Source organism: Bos indicus x Bos taurus, chromosome 2 (genome assembly GCF_003369695.1).
Source record: "Bos indicus x Bos taurus breed Angus x Brahman F1 hybrid chromosome 2, Bos_hybrid_MaternalHap_v2.0, whole genome shotgun sequence".
In the NCBI taxonomy this organism is placed as follows: Eukaryota; Metazoa; Chordata; class Mammalia; order Artiodactyla; family Bovidae; genus Bos; species Bos indicus x Bos taurus.
In genome coordinates this window covers 95,307,796-95,334,122 of record NC_040077.1, presented here as the reverse complement: position 1 = coordinate 95,334,122, position 26,327 = coordinate 95,307,796, and the positions used below count along the sequence as shown (strand labels likewise).

The 26,327-nt window shown below is 41.0% G+C and overlaps 1 protein-coding gene across 4 annotated transcripts in view; it reads left to right on the top strand.

The window, feature by feature from the left end:
• The window catches only part of KLF7 (Kruppel like factor 7), a 105,114-nt gene that overhangs the window by 40,716 nt on the left and 38,071 nt on the right, over positions 1–26,327 (top strand). For 2 of the 4 annotated variants that reach the window (XM_027565530.1, XM_027565541.1), the window contains one exon: positions 829–1,459. In XM_027565530.1, the coding sequence (XP_027421331.1) occupies positions 829–1,459 (631 nt within the window). Of the gene's footprint in view, positions 1–828; positions 1,463–26,327 lie in introns of all 4 variants that reach the window. The other 2 variants (XM_027565512.1, XM_027565521.1) reach the window with 1 other exon arrangement.

Here is a 26,327-nt window from a genome sequence, read left to right as displayed (position 1 = left end):
TTGCCTTCTCCAAAACACATAAGTTAGGACTATGGTTTTCTACCAGATTCTGAAAGAGCAGGATTAAGTGAGGAGAGCTTTCAGGTTATAAACTTAAATATCCATTTTTGCCATAAAAACACTTCTGCCATCTTACAAAGACTTACGAGCACTGTGGATGAAGATTTGTTGAAACTCTGAACTTTTCTGATTATATTTTTCTTGCCTCACTTCTTTACCAGGTGAAAACTTTATATTGAAATAGATTAGTGTCTTTTTCTTTAACAATTCAAATAGCTGTGTTTGAACTTATTTTTATCATGTAGACAGATGTCAAACTATTGTAATGGGACTCATGCTTCTTGCCTCGCAATACGTAATGATTGTGCTTAGTGATTTGCCAAAGTCTGTTTGAAAAATGAAGTTGGACTGTGGGGAGTCTTACTTGCTATGAAAACCTCATCTGATTTTCTTTGCTTCCTGCTTGCATACGGGCTCCTAGGGAGGCTAAGAGCATCTCACCTACCGAATTGGATTGTAGGATGTGAGATCATTTTAACATTGAATGTTCTCAGGGAACTTGATGGTGTGAGATAGCCCTTCTGGGTTTCTAGTTCCCCATTAACTGTAGTAGTTGAGCTCATATGATGTGACCCTTGTGAACCCTTCAGAAGTGTCCAGGGAGAAAAATAACAAGGTCAGACCTTTCACCAGGAAGATTTCAGATATGAGCCAGGAAACATCCTCTGTTCCTTCCTGTAGATTGCTCCTCAGCCTGTCAACATGTGGTCCCCTGGTGTTCTTTGCTTCTGATGGCTGTTTCTCTCCCTCCCTCCTTGCCCTCTGCAGACATGCCTTGAATTGGAACGCTACCTGCAGACGGAGCCCAGGAGGATCTCGGAGACCTTCGGTGAGGACTTGGACTGTTTCCTCCGTGCTTCTCCTCCCCCGTGCATCGAGGAAAGCTTCCGGCGCTTAGACCCCCTGCTGCTCCCCGTGGAAGCGACCATCTGCGAGAAGAGCTCGGCCGTGGACATTCTGCTCTCTCGGGACAAGTTGCTATCTGAGACCTGCCTCAGCCTCCAGCCAACCAGCTCTTCTCTAGACAGCTACACAGCCGTCAACCAGGCCCAGCTCAACGCAGTGACCTCATTAACGCCCCCATCGTCCCCTGAGCTCAGCCGCCATCTGGTGAAAACCTCACAGACTCTCTCAGCCGTGGACGGCACAGTGACGTTGAAACTGGTGGCCAAGAAGGCTGCGCTCGGCTCAGTCAAGGTGGGAGGGGTGGCAACAGCAGCGGCAGCCGTGGCGGCAGCTGGGACAGTTAAGAGTGGACACAGCGACAGTGAGCAAGGAGGGGTAGGGGCTGAGGCGTGCCCCGAAAACAAGAAGAGGGTTCATCGCTGTCAGTTTAACGGGTGCCGGAAAGTTTATACAAAAAGCTCCCACTTAAAGGCCCACCAGAGGACTCACACAGGTAGTGGTACAAGTTGGCCGCACGTGGTTTCTTCTTTTTCGTCCTTTAGCCTCGTGGGGGGAAGGGCTTCTCTCTGTTCCGAGAAGTGGCATCCATGCCAACGAGGAGGTATAGAGAGGCAGGCAGGCCTGGGAGGGAAGCCGAGTGACTCACCCATTAACCTTAGGATCTCCAGGTGTCCTGGGCACCAGACATGGGTTTGTCACTCGCTGGCTTGGAGATTCTTTCAGAGGGCAGTGCCAGCCTTGGTGTAGTATCAGACACTGCTGAGGATGCCTGAACAGGGGTTCTGGTGGTATGACTCACAGCCGTACGTGATGTATGCACCTGTCACTTCCCTGACACTTTTCGTTGTTTTATCGGTGTGATTCGGTGGTTTTGATCAACACTGGAATCTGAGACGTTACCTTGGAGAGAATTGCAATTGAACAAGGTAGCCAGGGTGTCCCTATTTACTCTTTTTCCAGCATCCCTGATTTTTCATCAAAGTCACCAACAGCAGGAGGGTTTCAGAGTTCATTAGATGTGATCATTCTGTAATTAATTGGCATCTCCTCTTTTGCATTGTTCTCTGGCGCGTGCTTTATAGAGAGATGGCAGAATTGCTTTTTAATGAGCTTGTTACTGCGAAGTTGCTAAAGTGATTACATTGCTATGTGTGTGGTAAGGGCGGTGGGGACCGGCAGGGACTGTATAGTTTACTCAGGACTTCTGTGGTGACTCCCAGGACTCATACTGATCTTGGGAGTGATGGGATAATTTAGAAGAGTGGGGTTTGTGAAGAAAAGAATGAGATTAGCATTTTCCTTGAATCTGGTCTTTGTCCTCTGCTTTGAGGCAGAAACTTAGGGCTGGTGTCTCTTCTTGGGGTTAGCATTGTAGGAGCAATTACTGTCATTAGTGGTTTTTAAATGAGTCCCTGAAAGTATATTGCCGGTATGGTTTTTTCAATCTGCGTGCACAATACCAACTGAACTGGGAAGAGCTCCGAAAGTGTAAGTAGCAGAATCAGAGTGTTGCTGGGAAAAAATGGGTGATTAGATCTAGGCTGGGAGATATGTCTGGAGAGAGTTCTTCTTCTTGGGCTTGCTGCTTGCCTTCCGGGTGCTCTGTGGTGACTTGAGGACTATGTCACCAGAGAAGTGTGCGGTGCAAGGATCATTGGTTGGAAAATGGGGAAACCTAGGTTCTAGTTCTAGTGCTGTCCCTAACTAGCTTTGTCACCCTGAGCACATCCCTGTACCTCACTAGTAGCCTCATTTTCTACATCTACCAAACAATTTGGCTTTTGAGGCCCCTCTCAGCTCTAATGTTCTTGGGGGAGGCGGTTTTGGGAAATGTCTTTGTGTAGAACAGAGGAGCTTCCCTGAGATAGGAGTGTATAATGTGTGTGTAGAAACCATCACCACCTTGAATTTCAAAGTTATTCCCATGGGAGGATGATAGCGGACAGTGTTTCCTCACAGCATAAGACTTAGGCATGTTCTCCTCTCATTTCAAACTGACTTTTGCTTGTGGTCCTTGCTTGCTTCATGGAAAGTTATCCTAAGGTTACTTTTGAACCCGTGGCTCAGGTTCAAGTCCCACTCATGGTTCCTTTTGGAGTTTGAGTTCGAGTCCTCTAGTCCACATACTTCAAGGCAAAAGCTTCTTGCTACTGTCAGCTTTTCCTTTTTTTCACCTGTCTGGTATTGTTCTGGAGGTTAGTTTTATTTATTTGTCTTTCTCAAGTCGGTGAGTAAAGTAACTAGAAGACATTGCAGTGCTCCCAGGCTTCAGCCGTGACTCATCTCCTCTTCCCCCCAGGAAACCAGAGAAGGCAGGATGAAGCGAGAAGGTTGAGCTTTGTTGAGGGTATGGAATTCATGATTATGAGCACATTTTTTAAATTATTGACACGAAGACAGGCTATGTCCTGCCTAGTTTGGAGGCTGGGCATCTCTGGGAAAGCAGAGATTCTTTTTTGGGGGGTGAGTCCAGAGCATTTGCTTCCTTTTCCTGTCCCCTCTTTCTAATGGATGTGTTAGGAGGATAACTTTGAGAAGTGATGCATCTTCTGTGGTTTATTTTTTTGGGGCATTGTCTACTCAGAGTGATTATCAAGGTGGAGCTCATTATGTTTCCCAGCACCTGCAACCACTTGCTCTATAGTGGATTAAAGTGGAAAGAATCCTCCCTGTGGGGAATTTATCCAAGAAGGCACCTTGCATTATTGGAAAGGCAGTACTGCAGAGCAGTTAAGAGCAGGGCTTTGCAGTCAGGGAGACTCAGGTTTGAATTCTGGCTCTACAACTTCCTAGATTTATGCCCTGGATACCTGATGCATCTTCCCTGAGTCTCAGTTTCCTCATCTGTAAAACAGGGATAATTTACCTCCTAGATTGTTTTGAAAATTAAATGAGTAAATATATGTAAAGTGAAAGTTAGTCGCCCAGTTGTGCCCAGCTCTTTGGGATCCCATGGACTGTCGCCTGCTAGGCTCCCCTGTCCTTGGAATTCTCTAGGCAGGAGTACTGGAATGGGTTGCCATTTCTTCCTCCAGGGGATCTTCCCAACCCAGGGATTGAAACCAGGTCTCCTGCATTGCAGGCAGATTCTTTACCTTGAGCCACCAGGGAAGCCCAAATATATGTAAATTACTTGGCAGATGGTAAGAGCTCATTAAAGAGAGTAATAGGGTTGGTTGTAGTCCTGACTATTGCTGATGATATTGATTAAAGATGATTTTGTGGAAAAAAAGAAAAACAGCTTTATATAAACTAGAAATAAATCACTTAAAGTTAAATCCCACTAAAAAGCAAGAAGCTTTTCTTTCCTCACTTCCGTAATTTCAGTGTCGGGGTGGTGATGCACAGCCACTCGTCATAGAGGATGAAGTTGGACATGCAGGCATTGACCCATTGAAGCTGGCAGTAATGTAGAGCACAGCTTTCCTAAAACAACACAGGAAGCAATGACTTTGCACCCTCCAGAAGCATTTTGCCAGTAAAACCTTCTGCAGAGACAAACATGGAGGGAAAAGTAGGCGCTATAAGAAAGAGAAACAGACAGGAGGGGAGGCAGAGGTGGAGATGGGCAATGAGGAAAGGGAATCTGAATTAATTTGGATTAAATAGATGAGAATCAGAAGTATTTATTTGGAATTGGTGTGAAGGGGGCACAGGGGAACTGAAAACAAAAGTGATAATTTATGTGGTGTGGATGAACTAAGAATAATGAAAAAAGCATGAAGGATGGAATCAAATTAAGTGCAAACATATCAAGGAAGTGGACTAGCAAAAGCTTGGGGGCAAAGGTATATGGTGATGAGAATTCAGGTTGGAGATGAGGCCATTGATAGAAAGAAATGAATAAGGGAGGGCTGCTGACCAAGTGTTGAAATGAAGCTCTGGTTGGATTCAGGCAAGCTATTTTAACACAGGGCTCACTTTAATTCAATGAAAATATTTTCTTATCTTTCAGCTGGGGAAGTGTTTTGGGATGTAAAAAGAGAGAGGGGGGGGGGAAAATACAAGAGAAAGAGAGGAAATACTGGCATTTTGTTCTCTGGAGTTATGTATATGCTCTATCTCTTCTATATGGTAATATGTTGAAAAAGAGACACACTTGCAAAAATGAAATAAACTGTGTGGGTCTCAGTCTATGCATAAAGAAAGACAATACGTTGTTGGTAACATGGATTTCCTTGCAGTGAATAATTTTTAAAAGTGTTATTCATTTCATCTTTATATAGATAGAATTTACTGAGCTGGAAAAGATATGCTGCTGCTGCTGCTTTTTTTGTCCTTCTGTGGCTGTTTTTTTGAGGATGCTGAATCCTTCAAACTTTTTGCCCTGGAGGATGTTAGGCAATGAGGTGATTTTTCTTTTTTTCAGGTAGCAGATGTTCAAATTGGTAGCTAGGGCACAAATACTGGTTGCCCAAGGAGCTGAAGTGAGGGATGGGGGAGCCAGGCTGGGGGTGGCTGAAGATGAGGCAGGGGCTGGGACAAAGGGAATATTGTGAAGTAGCAGGATCTAAGTGAAAGGAAGCATATAAAAATGGACATATGGTTTATTCATTGGGAAGAGCACTTAGTGCTGGCATGAGGGTAGAAATGTCCTTCAGCAGCCAAGCCATTACAGACCTTTCTCTTCCACTGTTTTCTGGTCTTTGTATAATATATTTTTCTTTCTCAATAAGTCAACCATTATGTTCACAGTTTTATTTGTCCTCTTGGAGACAGCTAAATAATCCTAAATTTTGTTGCAGGGAAATCCCTCACTTTGAGGTTTTAAAATACTACTTTATTATGTTTATTTTCAGCAAAAATCAATTTGTTAAAATGTTGGTAGTTTCTATTCAAAAAAACAAAAAATAATTTTCCACATTTCTTCTTGATCATTTCTGAGAAGGAAAAAAAGCCTGTGATTGAAATGGATCTTTATGTTAAGTGAGCAGACTTCTCTAATATGAAAATTCATATAAAATCATGTTCACATTTACACGATTAAGATGAGTCATGTTGGTAAAGTCAGGACAAAGGCCAGCAGTGAAATCTTTGACTGTTGGTCATAGAGGAAGGAGCAGAGGCCATGTCCTGTCTTCTGCTACTTGGACAAGGGCTCTCCATAGACTGGAGTTGCTTTTGCCTAATCCATGGGTGGTGATAGAACATTCTAGGTTTTGCACTGAAAGATGTAAAGATATGCTTTTTAGGTGAAAAGATAAAATGACCATGCAATTTTCTTAGTATCTGATACCTGCTTTGAGGCAGGTCATCATGAATCATAATGTGGCACAATCTCTAAGTTTAATTAGGATTTAGGGAAATAGTTTATTTTTAAATGGAAAGGTGGCTAAAAACATTATGAACAAAAAGATGGGTATCAGTTCAGTTCAGTTGCTCAGTTGTGTCTAGTTCTTTGCGACCCCATGGACTGCAGCACACCAGGCCTCCCTGTCCATCACCAACTCCTGGAGTTTACTCAAACTCATGTCCGTTGACTCCATGATTCCTTCCAACCATCTCATTGTCTGTCATCCCCTTCTCCTCCCACCTTCAATCTTTCCCAGCATCAGGGTCTTTTCAAATGAGTCAGTTGTTCGCATTAGGTAGCCAAAGTATTGGAGTTTCACCTTTAGCATCATTCCTTCCAATGAATGTTCAGGACTGATTTCCTTTAGGATGGACTGGTTGGATCTCCTTGCTGTCCAAGGAACTCTCAAGAGTCTTCTCCAACACCACAGTTCAAAAGCATCAATTCTTTGGTGCTCAGCTTTCTTTATAGTCCAACTCTCACATCCATACATGACTACTGGAAAAACCATAGCTTTGACTAGACGGACCTTTGTTGGCAAAGTAACATCTCTGCTTTTTAATATGCTGTCTAGGTTGGTCATAACTTTTCTTCCAAGGAGGAAGCATCTTTTAATTTCATGGCTGCAGTCACCATCTGCAGTGATTTTGGACCCCCCCCCCCCAAAATAAAGTCTCTCATCGTTTCCATTGTTTCCCCATCTATTTGCCATGAAGTGATAGGACCAGATGCCATGATCTTAGTTTTCTGAATGTTGAGTTTTAAGCCAGCTTTTTCACTCTCCTCTTTCACTTTCATCAAGAGGCTCTTTAGTTCTTCACTTTCTGCCTTAAGGGTGGTGTCATCTGCATATCTGAGATTATTGATATTTCTCCCGGCAGTATTGATTCCAGTTTGTGCTTCATCCAGTCCAGCATTTCTCATGATGTACTCTGCATATAAGTTAAATAGGCAGGGTGACAATATACAGCCTTGACATACTCCTTTTCCTATTTGGAACCAATCTGTTGTTCCATGTCCAGTTCTAACTGTTGCTTCCTGACCTGCATACAGATTTCTCAGGAGGCAGTCAGGTGGTCTGGTATTCCCATCTCTTTCAGAATTTTCCACAGTTTGTTGTGGTCCACACAGTCAAAAGCTTTGGCCTAGTCAATAAAGCAGAAGTAGATGTTTTTCTGGAACTCTCTTGCTTTTGCGATGCTCCAGTGGATATTGGCAATTTTATCTCTGGTTCCTCTGCCTTTTCTAAATCCAACTTGAATATCTGAAAGTTTACGGTTCACGTACTGTTGAAGCTTGCCTTGGAGAATTTTGAGCATTACTTTTCTAGCATGTGAGATGAGTGCAATTATGTGGTAGTTTGAGCATTCTTTGGGATTGGAATGAAAACTGACCTTTTCCAGTCCTGTGGCCACTGCTGAGTTTCCCAAACTTACTGGCATATTGAGTGCAGCACTTTCACAGCATCATTTTTAGGATTTGAAATAGCTCAACTGGAATTCCAATACTGCCACTAGCTTTGTTCATGGTGATGCTTCCTAAGGCCCACTTGACTTCGCATTCCAGGATATCTGTCTCTAGGTGAGTGAGCACACCGTCATGATTATCTGGGTCATGAAGATCTAGTTTGTACAGTTCTTCTGTGTATTCTTGCCACCTCTTCTTAATATCTTCTACTTCTGTTAGGTCCATACCATTTGTATCCTTTATTGAGCCCATCTTTGCATGAAATGTTCCCTTGGTATCTCTAATTATCTTGACGAGATCTCTAGTCTTTCCCATTCTATTGTTTTCCTCTATTTCTTTGCACTGATCACTGAGGAAGGGTTTCTTCTCTCCTTGCTATTCTTTGGAACTCTGCATTCAAATGGGTGTATTTTTCCTTTTCTTCTTTGCCTTTTGCTTCTCTTCTTTTCTCAGCTATTTGTAAGGCCTCCTCAGACAACCATTTTGCCTTTTTGCACTTCTTTTTCTTGGGGATGGTCTTGATCCCTGCCTCCTGTAGTGTCAGGATGGGTATAGTGTTTAAGAGATAAACAAAAGTGCTTTAATGAAAGCTTGAAATATAATTTATTTATTCAACAAACACTTATAAAAACTTGTTATATGTCAGATAATGTTCAGAGTATTAAGAAACAAAATTCAACTGAGTAAATTTTAAAGATCTCACTGGCTTTATTCAGTGATTCATGAATTGGGCAGCATCTCATCTAGCATTTATAGGAAGGAGCTCTGAAATGCTATAAGGGACTTCCCTGGTGGCTCAGACGGTAAAAGCATCTGCCTACAATGCAGGAGACCCGTATTCGATTCCTGGTTTGGGAATATCCCTTGGAGAAAGAAATGGCAACCCACTCCAGTACTCTTGCCTGAAAAATCCCATGGACGGAGGAGCCTGATAGGCTACAGTCCATGGGGTCGCAAAGAGTCAGACACGACTGAATGACTTCATTTTCTTTCTGATATGCTATGCAAAGTGAAAGACTTTTATAGGCGGAAACCTGGACAAGGAAGTTATACCAGGAAAGAGCTGATGGTTTGTGGCAGGGTCACCTTCCTTTAGGGAATGGTAGGGGTCTGTGACGCAGATAACCTCACTAGTTCTGACCTGGCCATTTCAGATTGCCTGGTTTAATATTCTATTCCTGGGAGAGGCTGAATCTATATTAAATTTATAAGTTTCAACTTGTTGAAGTAGGGCTTAGCACAGTTCAGTTCAGTTCAGTCACTCAGTCATGTCCGACTCTTTGCGACCCCATGAATTGCAGCACGCCAGGCCTCCCTGTCCATCACCAACTCCTGGAGTTCACTCAAACTCACGTCCATCGAGTCGGTGATGCCATCCAGTCATCTCATCCTCTGTCGTCCCCTTCTCCTCCTGCCCCCAATCCCTCCCAGCATCAGAGTCTTTTCCAATGAGTCAACTCTTCGCATGAGGTAACCAAAGTACTGGAGTTTCAGCTTTAGCATCATTCCTTCCAAAGAAATCCCAGGGCTGATCTCCTTCAGAATGGACTGGTTGGATCTCCTTGCAGTCCAAGGGACTCTCAAGAGTCTTCTTCAACACCACAGTTCAAAAGCATCAATTCTTTGGCACTCAGCTTTCTTCACAGTCCAACTCTCACATCCGTACATGACTACTGGAAAAACCATAGCCTTGACTAGACAGACCTTTGTTGGCAAAGTAATGTCTCTGCTTTTCAATATGCTATCTAGGTTGGTCATAACTTTCCTTCCAATTTCATGGGCTTAGCCCAAGTGACTCCATTTTGGGCCAGTTGTGTCTTTTTTAACAATTCTCCTAGTTTGATCAGACTTAGCCTGAGAGATATGATAAAAATTTAAGGCATCAAATGCCACTCCCAGCTACTGCTCTGAAGATCTCCCAGTTTTTGCTGATTCTCTGTGTGCTATTCACAGATCATGACTTAAGGTTCACATGTTTTAAGTTGGTCATTCTCTTCATCCGTTTTCTGACATTTCAGTCTTAGAGTATTGGTTGGTGGTTAGTGGCTACAGACATGCACTTAAACATGCATTTAAAGTGCACCAGGAAGACTATTATTATTATAAGCAAGACAGTTCCCAGTGTCTGGAGTGCACTTCAGAGCCACGGTCCCCAAGACCCAAGCCAATCAAAACTAAATATGTCAAAGAAAGATCTTGTTAAAGCAATCACTTTTTAAAGCCAAGTGATTTTATGTTCAGCCAAGTTCAGTGATTTTATGAAGCGGAGTTTCCGCTTCCCCAGAAAGGTTAATGCAGGTGCAGCGAGTGGTGTTGGATGCAGCACAGACCCCTTCTGGTGAAGCTATAAGATAATCAACGGCTATCCCATCATTAAGAGCAACATTGGTCAGAAAGTCTAAGGATTTTTCTTGGGCAGCTTTAGCAGTGGATTCTGAGTTAATGATGGTTTCTGATCATTTGTACTCACTCCTAACCAGGGAAGTAGGGTTCAGTCTGTGAGTTGGTAAGATCCCCTGGAGGAGGGCATGGCAATGACTCCAGCATTCTTGCCTAGAAAATTCCATGAACCTGGCAGGCTATAGTCCATAGGGCTGCAAAGAGTCAGACATGACTGAAGCAACTGAACATACACACACACGGGCATAGAGAGACAACCTAAGAGGCATTGCCTGGTTACACACCAGCCATCAAGGCATGTATAAGCCCAAGGAGAATGATAATCAACACAGACAAAGATTAATCATGTTAGGGCACAAACCATTCCTACTGATGGATTCATTTGCAGGAATTTGTTACATTTGCCCATTCAAACCAGGGGTCAGTTAGGTTTTCAGTGCATTTGGAAAGTATATCTAGCTCAAAATAAAATGTTCTAAATTTCTGGCAAAGATGGGTGCTGCTGGTGAGATCTTTTCATGACTGGGGAAAAATCATAGTTAGATAATCATAAGAACACGGGAGTGCAGATATACTGGGATTTCTCTAGGCATTGTGTCTAGTTGTGTCTAGGGCACCTATAATAAGAGAAAAGTGAAAACGAGGCACTGGTTGTTCTGGCCATTAAAATCAGATCCTCTAAATGATTTCTAAGGGAGGTTCAATTGTAGTTTAGAGGACATTCGGAATAGATGAAAAAGTGGTCATAGGGAAGACCAGTGGTTCTTTAGTATTACCGATAGATTGGTATTTTTACTGGCAGATCCAGTAGTCTAAAAGGTTATCCCCCTTAGTAATGGCCTGGGAGATATGGATGATAGTGTTATCTTTTTAGGACCATGCCAAAGTAAAAGAAAGAAAAGAAGAAAAGGTTTTTGTTGTTTAGTTAAAGTATGAAGTCTTGATCCAGCATCTTGGGTGGAGGCAGTCTACACTGATTTCAGCTACTTCTCTTCCTAGTCAGTTTTATTTGCGTGTCTCCAGAGTTTGCCCAGTTCTAGATGTCATGTGGAGCCTTCTTCAGCTGTAAGATATGTACTCAAGGTTTATTACTTTCTAATTTTGTAGCAGTGTCAGTGGTCAGGAGCACCTGGTAAAGTCCTTTCCATGAGTCTCATTTTTGCAAGAATATTGGAGTAAAACAGTAGCTGTCTGTAAATTACAAAAGACTTTAAAATGCCCATTGTTGAAGATCTGATGCCAACTCATTTGCTAAAGAAGTATATTTATTTCTCTGATATATAGCATTTTAAGATAGTAACTAAAATTGTGACTGATAATATTTTACCAGAACATATGAGAGTTCCAGGAATGTTAAACAGTTTCTGGAACACTTGTAACATATACCTATACAAGTACAAAATAAAGAAGACTTAATATTACCTATTTGACAGTGCTTCTTGGTTAATTTAACACAGTAAATAAGCCTATTTGGTTTAACATCTCTTTTTTTATAAAGAGAGAGAACAAATCTCCTGAGATATTCCAGGAGCCCTCTAGAAAATTCCAAAAAAGTTTGAAGTCAAAAAACTTCATTTAGAATTTGGTTTGGGGGAAGTTTGTAAAAAATATCCATTTAATAAATGACAGTAGATATTGTTAAAGGCAAAACAGAAAGTTACATAATTGTGAGCAAATCTTAGCTCTTTAATTTTGAGAAGATTGGGCTTTCTTAAGTAAAAGACCTGATAAAGACAGTGTGAAGCACAGTAAGTTATTTTGGTATGACATAAAATCTTCACTGTTCAGGCAGATTACTTAAAAAATAAAGAAAATTTCACAGTCTGTTATCAAAAGTAGACCAAAAGTCCAACAACACCTTAGTAATGTTAACAGAGAGAATAAAATTCTAATTTTGCACCAGTGTACTTTTGATAGTAAAACTCATTTTTTAAACAATTAAATAAATTTATTTTAATCCTAGCTATCCTGACTCCACATAAAACCAAGGTTCCTCTTACACAAACTGTCTACAATTTTGTTCCATTTTTTTCCTCTTTCTTATTCTAAAACAATGAGTCATTTTACTTTCCTTACCTACTTTTCATACAGTTACTTTCCTTCACCTTTATTTTTCTAAGTAGTTCTGACTACATACATGATTAGAATGACTCTTAGAATGGTTAATTCATAGTGAAAACTGAGATGTAGGAAGTTGTGGACTATCTCTTACATGGGCATTCTGTGGATTGGCAAATTTAGAAATACACGTCATAATTTCTAGAAATACATGTCATAATGTCTAGAAATACATTCTTCCTCATAATAAATTTTCCAATGTGGCAAACAAAAAAAATGTTTACTAATAAACCCAAATATCTTAAGTTTCTCAGTAATAGGAAGCCAAAAGTAGACAAACCTACATTCAGGACTAATGTTCCAATATTTATTCAGAAACAATCTAGGTATTCAATTAAATATTCATCATTTAAATTAACATAGAAAAACTCTAAGGTTTCAAGTTACCGAAAAAATTTGGGGAATATATTTAAATAAACATACCAAACTATAGTTATTACTGGAAAGTGGAAATAGTTAACACACTTATATCTATTCAAATCACTTGTTCTTAATAGTTATGTTTAGATTACTCATGAAAATTTTAGTATACCAAATTATTTTTCTTGGTGAAAAATTCTGTAATAGAGATAACCCAAGTAGAATAAAAATGGTATGCCTGCATTATTTTCAGTGTTGATAACTTTATAGACATGTCTATTTTAATTAAACCAACAAACTTAAACTACCCTTTATTTAGTGGAGATAATACTAGGTTGTGAACTTGAAACATTTGGGATAGTTTTTTTATTTCTGAGATTATACTTAATTTATGTAGCATTTGTTTGTTTTAAAAGCAATTGAATAAAGCCCTTTACAAATTAATTTTAGCCTTACTATCCAAAGGTAGATAATACCACACATCTGTAACACATATACAATTGACCTTTGAACAATGTGGGGTTAAAGAGAGCTGACTCTCTGCATAGTCTAAAATCTGTGTATAATTTATAGTCTGCCCTCTCTACATGGTTCCAGTACATCTGCAGATTCAACTAAGTGCAGATCATGTAGTACTGTAATACCAACTATTGGAAAAAATCTATACATAAGTGGATCCACACAGTTCAAATCTGTGTTGTTCAAGTGTCAACTGTGTGTGTAGATACACATAAAGACAGATCAGTTCAGTTCAGTCGCTCAGTTGTGTCCGACTCTTTGCAACCCCATGGACTGCAGCACACCAGGCCTCACTGTCCATCGCCAACTCCTGGAGTTTACTCAAACTCATGTCCATTGAGTCAGTGATGCCATCTAGCCATCTCATCCTCTGTCATCCCCTTCTCTTCCTGTCTTCAGTCTTTCCCATCATCAGAGTCTAGCTTCCATTCTCAAATTTTAGCCACGAATCAAGTACAATAATATAAAACTCACTAGTTATATAAAATAAGTTGGATCCAAATTGTGTATTTGCCAGGTAAAATAAATTAACGGCTCAAGTGGCTAAAGCTTTTTACTAATATTGATGGAGAAGACAATTAAGGTTTTTCATTTGTCTAAGTTCCAAATAACTACATAGCCCTCCCCGTTTTTTTCCCTTTAATAGGAATTACCTCCCTGGAGTTTTCATTTAAAAGAGATGGCCTAGATAAGATTTCCTAGAGATGACCAGGTAGAACATTTACGTCTCAAGGCCCAGGGAAAGAATGCAAGTTCCTCCAAGAAGGACTCTTGTTTCCGAAGGCCAGGACTGGGGAACCTGCAAGTCTTTTGAGATGAATAAGAGAGGTTTGGGGATTGGACTTCATATTGTTTCTAGAGCTGCATTTCTGGTTTTGCAAAAATTTGTAAGATGTAGACAGTTGCTTTTAATTTCTATTTCTCTAAAGAAGTTATAGCCTAAATGATTTTATTAAAGGGTTGATTTGCTTATCCAACCACATTATCTTCAATTTACTTTTTTTATACTGGGGAGAAGATTTCCAACTAAGATGGAAATGAAAATCTTTGGAACATTTTAGTAAATCCTTCCATAAAACCATCAGAATTTTGTTTTTTTAATTTTTTTCCTCCTTCTGGGTACATGGTTTCATTTTATCTTAGGAGAGAAGGTTTAGAATTTTTTTTCCATCAAGCTCTGAATATCAGCTTCTAGTTTGGCCAACCTCTGATCACAGAGCTACTCAAAAAATGCTTTCAAATATCTTGTCAATTTTCAGCTGAAACAAACAATAAATATAAATAAATAAATACTGGCAGTATTGAATAATCCTATGGACTCAAGAGGTGTCCCCAAAGAGAGGGCAAAAGATATACCTCCCAAGATCCAGAGCCAAAGATAGCCAAAGGAAAAAAAGGAAGAAATAAAAAATACAATTCCCCTGAGGACTGGCCATATCCTGGAGCTGCAGATGAAGTTCAACCATATTTCTGTCCAACCATATCTAACTGCAAATGGGGATATAACCTACATTTTCTGCCCAGTCATATTTTGGGGCACCCAAATTCCGTGGTAGCTCAGTTGGTAAAAATCTGCTTGCAGTGCAGGAGATCCCTCTTCCATCTCTGAGTCAGGAAGATCCCCTGGAAAAGGAAATGGTAACCCACTCCAGTATTCTTGCATAGAAAATCCTATGCACAGAGGAGCCTGTCAGGCTACAGTCTGTGGGGCCGCAAGAGTCGGATACAACCTAGTAACTAAAGTGAACATTGTTCAGTCGTGTCCAACTCTTTGTGACTCCATGAACTGTACAGTCCATGGAATTCTCCAGGCCAGAATACTGGAGTGGATAGCCTTTCCGTTCTCCAGGGCATCTTCTGGAGTGAGTAGCCTATCCCTTCTCCAGCAGATCTTCCAGACCCAGGAATCAAACTGGGGTCTCCTGCATTGCAGGTGGATTCTTTACCAACTGAGCTATCTGGGAAGCCTAAACCACCACCAAATTGACAAACCAAGCTCTCAGGACGTAAAACAAGACAAACAAGAAGGTAACAGCTGTCCTTGGGAGAGAAAGAATCAATAACCAATGTATCTGGATTTAGAAAGGAAAGGACCATGTGAAATTTTAGTTTCCTTTTTCCTCTGGGCATAACAGGCATTCAGGAGAGCTGATTCTGTTAAGAATTCTCACCCTTTGCTGGTCTCCCAGTTTTCCCATAAACCCATCTGGAGGCTTTGCTGGTGGCTCAGACAGTAAAGAATCTGTCTGCAATGCATAAGATGCTGGTTCTATCCCTGGGTTGGGAAGATTCCTTGGAGAAGAGAATGGCTACCCACTACAGTATTCTTGCCTGGAGAATTCCATGGATAGAGGAGCCTGGCGGCCATTGTTGTAAGATATTCATAGCTTCTGGGACCACAGTTCTTAGACATAAAATAAGCAGATGTGCCAGAATGTAGTGTACTCAATTCTTTGAAACTTAAGGATCTCAGTTTTTTTAGCTAAGCCTTGGGTCTCTTGGAGCCAGAATTAATACCTAAGAGGAATGTGGCTCTGGACTGGGGATTGTGTGGTATTTTACAGCCTACCTTGTTATGTGGAAATTTCCCTGGGATTGGCAGGTGACCTGGTATCAGCCTAACTCGTTTTGTGACCAGTTTGTCCTAACACAGGAGTCTTTTGAGGTAGGTGACAAGTGCTCTAACAGCTTTTAAGTGCTCAACCATACCCATACACAAAGTCAATTTTGTGACTTTGGTCTTCTGAGATTCCCATTAGCAATAGTCTTTCAGTTCAGTTCAGTCGCTCAGTCGTGTCCAACTCTTTGCGACCCCATGAACTGCAGCACGCCATGCCTTCCTGTCCATCACCAACTCCCGGAGTTCACCCAAATTCATGTCCGTTGAGTCAGTGATGCCATCCAACCATCTCATCCTCTTTCGTCCCCTTCTCCTCCTGCCCTAAATCTTTCCCAGCATCAGGGTCTTTTCAAATGAGTCAGTTCTTCACATTAGGTGGCCAAAATATTGGAGTTTCAGCTTCAACATCAGTCCTTCCAATGAACACCCAGGGCTGATCTCCTTTAGGATGGACTGGTTGGATCTCCTTGCAGTCCAAGGGACTCTCAAGAGTCTTCTCCAACACCACAGTTCAAAAGCATCAATTCTTTGGTGCTCAGCTTTCTTTGTAGTCCAACTCTCACATCCATACATGACTACTGGAAAAACCATAGCCTTGACTAAACGGACCTTTGTTGACCAAGTAATGTCTCTGGTTTTTAATATGATGTCTAGATTGGTCATAATTTTCCTTCCAAGGAGTAAGGCTGACTTTATTTTTGGGGGCTCCAAAATCACTGCAGATGGTGATTGCAGCCATGAAATTAAAAGATGCTTACTCCTTGGAAGGAAAGTTATGACCAACCTAGACAGCAATAGTCTTTACATGCACATTAACATACCAGCAGTAACCAAACTGATGGTACAGTAAGCTGGCCGAGAGAAAGCTTTAGGTGCACACCTCCAGCTGTTCTCAATGAAGAACTACAGGCTAAACTAACAGACCCTAACAAATGGGGACTGGACTAGCCAAGGGCTAGGGACTTCAGTGACCCACTGAGGCCTGGCCTGGGACCGTGAACTAACCAAGGGCTGAGGACTGACACCCTGTTAGAGCCTCCTGTCAATCTCCAGGGGATCTTCCCCACCCAGGGATGGAACCCAGGCTTCCCACATTGCAGGCAGATTCTTTACCAGCTGGCTTCCCTGTTGGCTCAGCTGGTAAAGAATCCGCCACATTATGGGACACCTGGGTTCAACCCCTGGGTTGGGAAGATCCCCTGGAGAAGGGAATGGCTACACACTCCAGTATTCTGGCCTGGAAAATTCCATGGACTGTATGGTCCCTGGGGTTGCAAAGAGTTGGACATGACTGAGCAACTTTCACTTCAGTTCTTTACCAGCTGAACCACCAGGGAAGCCCCCTGTCAGTCTAGACTGGCCCATTAACCCTAGTCTGGAAAGCTAATTAGATCAGGAGCTCAACACAAAAAAAGTGGACCTCAGAGCCCAGAGGAACTTACCCACAGCACTTGGAAATGATAAGAAAGATAAAGAACTCAAAGTTTACAGGTACCAGCACCTGTGTTTCTCATTCTCTGAAACTGGCTGAAGTTTCCACTGGATCCCACCACTGCCCCCAAATTTGTTTTTCAAAAAAATTCAACTGAGTACTTACGATCTTATTGGCTTTCTTCAATGATTCATAAATTGAGTGGCATCCCATCTAGCAAATAGAAAGGAGCTCTGAAGAGCTGAGCAAAATGTGAGACTTTTATAGGCAGAAGATGGCAGGACAAGGAAGTTATACCAGCAAAGAGCTGATTGTTTATGGCAAGGTCATCATCTCCTTGCAGAAGATGGCTGGGGTCTATCAAGCGGATGACCTCACTAGGGCTCACCAGGTAATTCCAGATGACTGGTTTGAGATTTCATTCTCTAAGGAGGATGAAACTACTTTGTTGTTGTTATTCAGTCGCTCAGTTGTGTCCAACTCTTTGCGACCCCACTGACTGCAGCACGCCAGGCTTCCCTGTCCTTCACCGTCTCCTGGAGTTTGCTCAAACTCAAGTCCATTGAGTTGGTGATGGCATCCAGCCATCTCATTCTCTGTCTCATTCATCTCATTCTCTTCTCCTCATGCCCTCAATCTTTCCCAGCTTCATGGTCTTTTCCAGCTTCATGGTCTTTGCATCAGGAGGCCAGAGTATTAGAGCTTCAGCATCAGGCCTTCCAATGAATATTCGGGGTTGATTTCCTTTAGGAAACTGTACTTAAGTTAGGTATTAAGTCTTGGTTTGATGATACGGGGCTTAGCACAAATGACTCCATTTTGGCCTGCTGTCTTTTTTCTAAACAGAAGTTTTTTTATGAATATAACCCTTTAAGCCACATTAATCTAATGACACCGGTACTATTCTCATTTCACAGATGAGAAAAATGAGACCAGGAGAGGTCAAGTAACTTGCCCAATATCACACAGCTCCTAGGTGGTTGGGCCAGGGTTTGAATCAAATCCTGTTTGATTTTGTTTCTCCATTTTGAGCTTTTAATTTCTTTGCTAAGTCATAAGGGGAAATGCTGTCATTTAGATATTTTTCTTAATAACCCATTATTTAGAGGAAATGAGAAACTTACAGTTTAAATACAAATCGACAGTGAAACTACTTTAAGTATCTTCTATACAGATAAGAACTAGGAGGATCCTTAAACATATTGCTTCATCAAGTGACTAAGAACCAGAACAAGGAAATTACGAAGGAATGATCTTCCGTTTCCAGTCCCATTATTGTTGCTGCAATAGTTACTATTATTATGATCATTACTATGAAACCATTTTTTTTACTTTAGTATTAAAGAGACTCTTGTAACATTCTCAATTCACTCATTAAAATGATAAATGTTAGTACTGTATTCATATGAAATAATATAAACAAGTGTTATCACCTACAGGGAAAACTGAGGACCAAAAATAGTAAATACCTTAACCCAGGCTATACAACCTGCCACTAAATTAAAATCTGTCCCATTCCCTTCAGCTTGTATTCTATTTAGCATTAATATAGTTTAGTAGTATTCTTACTTTGTTCACTCAGCTATCTTACAATCAGGTATTAAGTGCCCATAGATTTCAGGTGCTGTGCTATAGAATAACCAGCAGTTAAGATAGGAAGGGCTGTTCAGATAAGGAAGGCTAAAGACAGACAGGGCATTAAATGAGATTAGGGCTCCTGTCAGTGGTCAGAAGCAGCATGGATGATTCTGAGATACAAAGTCACTTTTCTCCTCTGGAAAGGCTGTTTTTTATTGATGCTGTTCATCTTTTAAAATTATGCCAATGTGATAATACATTAATTTATATAAATAGAAGCCCTAATTCAAGGTCAGGCATATCAGCAGGATGAAATTAAATACCTCAGTCTGGAACTGTAGGGGGCCCATCGACCACTTTCAACCTCCTCAGCTCTATAGATAAGAATTCTTTGAATTTATACAATAGCAACTGAAATAGGGCAATTTTAAGACATTAAAAGGCCTTTAATATGCTGAGACACATGGCTGCTAATGAAGTTTATCCATGTGTTGAGGCAGAAACTCATTAAACCCCTATTATGGGATGGAAACTAGCGTAGGGGTTAACTGTTCAGTTCACAAGGTGGAGAGAGTTTAATAGGAGGGTTTGGTAGTTTGGATTTAGCATATTCAGGGACTTGGGAGAAAGAGTTTGAAAGAAGGGGTGTGAATGAGGTGGTGGAAAACAGTTGATGAGAGAATCTTAGAGCTTTACCATATGATGATTTAGCAATATGCTAAATCTTCATACTATTTATGAAGATAAATTTAGGTAAACGTATATCGAGTCGAATGGCTTAAACTCAGCATATACACAACAAACACATTTATTTTATTATTATAATATGGTAATAAACATAGGCTTTGTAGGATGCCTATTCCAGATGTCCTTTTAAAGGATAATCGGTAGTCACAAAGTGTTAAAATAAGAATTGAAGAGAAAGGAAGAACCACGAAATAAATACTGCACCATAGACAGTATTTATGGAACACTCACTGTACTAGACATTATTCCTTCCCCATCTCTGAGAACCTCATTTTTTGATGCAAAAGCCTGAAATATGGTTTCATGAAGTCTAAATATAATATTTAGGACCTGATTTCAAAAGAGAGCATGGATTGGGGTTGGGAGGTAGGAAAAGGGAAAAGAGGAACCTCATTTTAGAAAAGGCTGTGGAAGTAATGGAATGTTATAAATTCTAAGATTTAAAAGTTAGGCCAGCTCTGTTTGCTCTAGAAGAGGAAAAGAGGGTCACAAGAAGTCTGTGCCAGTGACGGCTTGGCATTGGGAAGGCCAACTTAAAGTGTTCCCTTTAATAAATAAATAATGTATAGAAGTTGTTTCTAATATAATAAGAGTATTAATAACCATGATCATCAGGGTTATCCTGTATATATTACAGTGAGAGGTTGGAAGAAAGTTAAATAGAGCCTTTGTAAAGACCGCAGGTGAAGAGAATATTGTTAAAATCCATTGGTGGTAGGCAATACTTGTGTCTCCTGAAGCTGAAACAGTAGTGGAGTGATTCTGTTTGAATCAGGAAACCAAGGGGAGTTTAAGACAGTCATGTGTAATAAAACCAAAACCCTTTTTTCCCTTAAACTTTGGAATAACTTTTGAAAAAAATTATTTGAGATACAAGCACAGATGAAAAAATATTTGTTAAATGATGTGTCTTTCTTTGAAAAATATACACTTTCAATTCTGTAGAAATTATAGTTGAAGCCCCATAAATAAATCATGAGGAAACAAGCTTTTCATAGAAAGAAGCTAATTCTGGGCAGTAAATGGAGCTCTGGGAGTCCAGGCTACTTTGGTTATATGTATTCAGTTCAGTTCAGTTCAGTCGCTCAGTCGTGTCCGACTCTTTGCGACCCCATGAATCGCAGCACACCAGGCCTCCCTGTCCATTGCCAACTCCAGGAGTTTACTCAAACTCATGTCCATCGAGTCGGTGATGCTATCCAGCCATCTCATCCTCTGTCGTCCCCTTCTCCTCCTGTCCCCAATCCCTCCCAGCATCAGAGTCTTTTCCAATGAGTTAACTCTTTGCATCAGGTGGCCAAAGTATTGGAGTTTCAGCTTTAGCATCAGTCCTTCCAAAGAACACCCAGGGCTGATCTCCTTTAGAATGGACTGGTTGGATCTCCTTGCAGTCCAAGGGACTCTCAACAGTCTTCTCCAACACCACAGTTCAAAACCATCAATTCTTCGGTGCTCAGCTTTCCTCACAGTCCAGCTCTCACATCCGTACATGACCACTGGAAAAACCATAGCCTTGACTAGATGGACCTTTGTTGGCAAAGTAATGTCTCTGCTTTTGAATATGCTATCTAGGTTGGTCATAACTTTCCTTCCAAGGAGTAAGCGTCTTTTAATTTCATGGCTGCAGTTACCATCTGCAGTGATTTTGGAGGCCCCCAAAAAATAAAGTCTGACACTGTTTCCACTGTTTCCCCAGCTATTTGCCATGAAGTGATGGGACCAGATGCCATGATCTTAGTTTTCTGAATGTTGAGCTTTAAGCCAACTTTTTCACTCTCCTCTTGTACTTTCATCAAGAGGCTCTTTAGTTCCTCTTCACTTTCTGCCATAAAGGTGGTGTCATCTGCATATCTGAGGTTATTGGTAATTCTCCCGGCAATCTTGATTCCAGCTTGTGTTTCTTCCAGCCCAACATTTCTCATGATGTACTCTGGGTATAAGATAAATAAGCAGGGTGACAATATACAGCCTTGAGGTACTCCTTTTCCTATTTGGAACCAGTCTGTTGTTCCATGTCCAGTTCTAACTGTTGCTTCCTGACCTGCATATAGGTTTCTCAAGAGGCAGATCAGGTGGTCTGGTATTCCCATCTCTTTCAGAATTTTCCACAGTTTATTGTGATCCACACAGTCAAAGGCTTTGGCATAGTCAATAAAGCAGAAATAGATGTTTTTCTGGAACTCTCTTGCTTTCTCCATGATCCAGCGGATGTTGGCAATTTGATCTCTGGTTCCTCTGCCTTTTCTAAAACCAGCTTGAACATCTGGAAGTTCCCGGTTCATGTATTGCTGAAGCCTGGCTTGGAGAATTTTGAGGATTACCTCACTAGTATGTGAGATGAGTGCAATTGTGGGGTAGTTTGAGCATTCTTTGGTATTGCCCTTCTTTGGGATTGGAATGAAAACTGACCTTTTCCAGTCCTGTGGCCACTGCTGAGTTTTCCAAACTTACTGGCATATTAAGTGCAGCACTTTCACAGCATCATATGTATATGTATATTATATGTACAGCATATGTACAGCATTATATGTATAGTGGGACTCAAAGCCAGACTCCTCAGGTACCATATGAAGAAGGTCTGGCCATTTCCAACAAGGCAGTTTCAGTTTTTCCCGCACTAATGGAGGTGAACTGGCTGGCCTTGGGCAAACCTGTTTCATAAAAATTTTAGTTCCTTCCTTCTTCATGGCCCACCCAAGAATCTTATACTTGATGCTTTCCTATACTGGGTCACTTCCTGCCTTTTTGGCCTGCTTTGACCTCTTTCGGGCTTCCCAGGAGGCTCAGTGATAAAGAATCCCTCTGGCCAATGCAGGAGACTCAAGAGACAAGGGTTCAATCCCTGGGTTGGGAAGATCCCCTGGAGGAGGAAATGACAACTCACTCCAGTATTCTTGCCTGGAAAATCCCATGGACAGAGGAGCCCAGTGGGCTACAGTCCACAAGGTCACAAGGAGTGGGACACGACTGAGAGCAGCAACACCCTCCTTTACATCAGAAAGTATTTGGTGCACTATTAATTGATAGATTACATATCCATTAACCAGTAGTTTATAAAATAAGAATAAGAAATCTTTTACTACTTTTTTATTCTTCAATTCTAGGAGCCTCTTTATGGAATTTCAGGAATCTGCAGGCAAGTAGGCAGACAAGATGGGGGGAGCTGTTAGAAGCTGGAGCAGCATTCTCCACTTCCCACTCGTTCCCTTCCCCCTGCTACCAGATTTTCTGCATTTTCTAAGAGTAAGCTATTTTCAGCCATTTGAAAAAATAATATATTGAATGTTAATAGCAAGACCATTCAAAATAATCAAAAGGGTAGTGGCTTTTTAGTGTGCTGGCTATTTGGGTCACCAGTGACAGTCACTGCCCATTTCTGCAGTGTCCCCATATTTGGTTGCCAGTGTAAGGACCTGCCTCGCTTATATAATGGAGGTCAGCCCATTTAAATTATTTAAGGGTGTCTGCAGAGAGAATACGCTTTCCTTGGTCTTTGCTTTGCCTCCTTTACCATCTATGCTTATTGAGGTAGGTGAGTTGGGCACAGATGCAGGATTGGACCCAATAAGATTTTACAGGTAGAAGACTAGGGCACCCCATTACTAGTTCCTTATGGAGCCTAGGTCCAGCTTTGTCTTAAACCAGGCCTGCTTGGCAGACTTTCTTCCTTTTTGAGCCCTGGGTCTTTTCCTCTCTTCCCTTCAAAAGTTATCTGCATTCAAGTTAGATTCATAGAACTTATAATTTAAAATTCATTTTCTGTACGTCACTCATCTGGTTTCAGCAGACATATACTTTAAGCTTCTTTTGTTGTTTCTGTCTTTAGAGTGTATCTTCTCTCCGTTACTGTAATTGACATTTAATTTATGGAATTCAGTAAAGTGAAAATGCCCTGTTTTAGGAACAGGTTTGACATTTAATTTATGGAGTTCAGCATTGTGCACTGTTGTCAAACAAGGTAAAATGTTTTTAAATCCCAAATTTATTGGGATAGAATAGTTTGAACCATTTCACTAGTGAGCTAGAGCTGACAAAAGCCATCAATCCTTTGGTGGTGGGCAGGAAGCCAAACACTGTCCTCAGTGGGGAAGGTTCTTTTCCTTCATGGGAGAGCATTGCCCGGTTAAGTGTGTTACAGTGTCTAACATCTTCTTCTGGAGCCTTTGCAGTGTTCAGAACAGGATAATTTTGTAAGGAGGATAATAGCTGGTTCTAAGAAGACACCGTTACGTGAGAGAGGTTCTAGGAGTCTAATGGAGGCCTTAAATAAGATGTAGACTTACATAAACTGTGCCCTGATGACTAAAACCCAGGAAAATGGTTGATGCCACTGCATGTCCTAGTTTATAAGAGGTGCAGCATGCAGTAGAAAATATTTTAGAATACTGGTGCAGAAGGCATGTTTAAACATTTTCTGTCTTAATTTTGTATGTTTGTGTGGTTTAACATCACCTCACTGGAATTCATTAGTGTGATTATGAACCTACACATGGTGTTTGAATCCCCTTACTGCAGTATACACACTCTTCATCTGTACTCCACTTCTGTTGTAGCAAGGAAAGAATGATTCCTCGTGTCGAATTCTCAATTGGTCATGAGCTTATTGAATCCAGTATCGGTATTTTAAAAAGAGCAACAAAAGATACATCTCCCTTCTCTGATATAGGTAATAAGACATTTTATGTTCCTCATGCTCAGGAGAGAGTGTCAGAAAATCAATATGAATAAATTCAAGTACACAGAGGATTCAGCCTCTTCGAAAATGTGGTGTGTAGCAGAATGACGGTATGCATTATTAAGTGTTTTTTGCTTCACTCACATGTAGATATTAGCATGAAGAAAAGGTGCCATGGGTTACTTAAGAATTTAGGCAGAAGGCTATTTGCTGGCTTTTTTGTTTTTTCTGTTCTTTGTTGTTGTTGTTTAGTGTCTCAAGCCTTCAGCTAATCTGAATTTGAAACTAAATACTGTCATTACAGAAGATTTTTTTCTGAGTTCTTCCAATTTCTCTGGGGACAAAATAATGGCTGCTTGAAGCAGTGGAGAAACAGTAATTAGGGCAAATAGTAATACTGTGCATGATTGAGGAAAATGTGAGGAAAGGAGGGAGAAAATGCAACAGACAGACTTGTACAGCCTGTTACTAGGAAACCACATCAGCATTAAATACAGTGTGCTAATTGGCTATCCTTTTTCTGCCTGGGTACCAGCCTGGGCCTGCTACACAGCTGTTTCTGCTCCTTCTGGTTGCTAGGTAACTGCATCAATTTTTTTCTCCCTCTTTGTATTCTGGAGGCTAATTGGCTACTTCTGCTCCTGGTGTTGCTGCTAGGTACCAGTCTGGGCCTGCTGCTCTGCTGTTTTCCAAAGGGATTTAATGGGGGAAGGGAGGAAAAAGGGAAAGGAAGATATGCTGGCAATTAATGGAGCATAAGTGCAAATTCTACACAGTGTCTGGCACCTGCGTCCCCTCAGCCTGCTTTCTCAACTAAATCCTTTTGCTGTGAAAACACATTAGAATCTTGAAGTCTTTCTTCTGCTTACCTTTTGAATATCGTTTAAAAGAAACAAGACATTTGAAGACTTATTACTTCAATGATGGATTTGATCTTCTTAAGAAAGAACTGGCAAGTCATTACACATCTATAGTTGATATGGGCACTAATAGAATTTGTGCAAACATGAACTTTCCTAACTTAGTAACAAAGCAGCATCTTTAACATCTTAGGGAGAGTGCCGCTTTATCTCTTAAATGGACCAAATTTTTTATAGCCATTCTTGGTATCACACAGAGTATAAAGTAAGAAATCAAATGGACTAAAAGCAACTATGGGATTTTCCCAACTGTTTTATTCATGAAGAAGGAGTAGAGAGAAGCTTCTAGACCCATGACTTTCCATTATGGATATCATTCGTCTGATGTGTGCAGCACATGTCCTAAGTGCTTTTTGCTGGTACATTACATCAACATAGAAATAAATATGTTTGCATACCTTATTTGTCTTTCCTTATAGGAAATGAACAAATGTGGTGCAAAGTAAACCTAGAGTCAGTTTTGTGATTTTTTTTTTAAGTGTAATTACTTTCCATATCATTGCATTTCCTGTCTAAGTAGAGGTTTCTATTTCATCATTATTGAAATGCTCCCTGGAAGTGTGGGAAGGAAGATTCTTCAGAAGTGAAGTGACGCTTCAAGGAGGTTTCACTTTAAATGGTTGAGAAAGTGTATGTAAATTGAGGTCCCTTGAAGAGGCAACTTTGTCCCCCTGGGAAGGAGCTGTTTTATTGAGAAAACTCAGAGCATGTTGTGTGACTGTGCACAGAAATAGTTAGCAAAGGCAACTCTTACTTGGCGCTAATGGCTGGTACTGGCTTCCCATACTAATGAGATCTACCCTCCACTGTTGAAAGTGAAGCAGGAGAAGCTCTATTCTGAGCAGCAACCCTGTCACTAGTAGATCAGACCAGACTCTATAGAATCATTTCTGCTCAAATTATCCTTAAAATAGGTAGAAGGCCTCACACAAGGATGATGGAGAGAAGAGTGCAGTGTTTATAGTTCTTAGGGCTTCCCCCACGGCTCAGCGGGTAAAGAATCCACCTCCAGTGCAGCAGATATAGGAGATGCAGGTTCGATCCGTAGGTCAGGAGGATCCCTGGAGGAGGGCATGGCAACCCACTCCAGTATTCTTACCTGAAGAATCCTATAAACAGAGGAGCCTGGAGGGCTGCAGTCCATGAGGTCGCACAGAATTGGACATGACTAAAGCGGCGTAGCGCACACACACACACACACACCAATACACATAAGCATGCTTCGGGGGTTG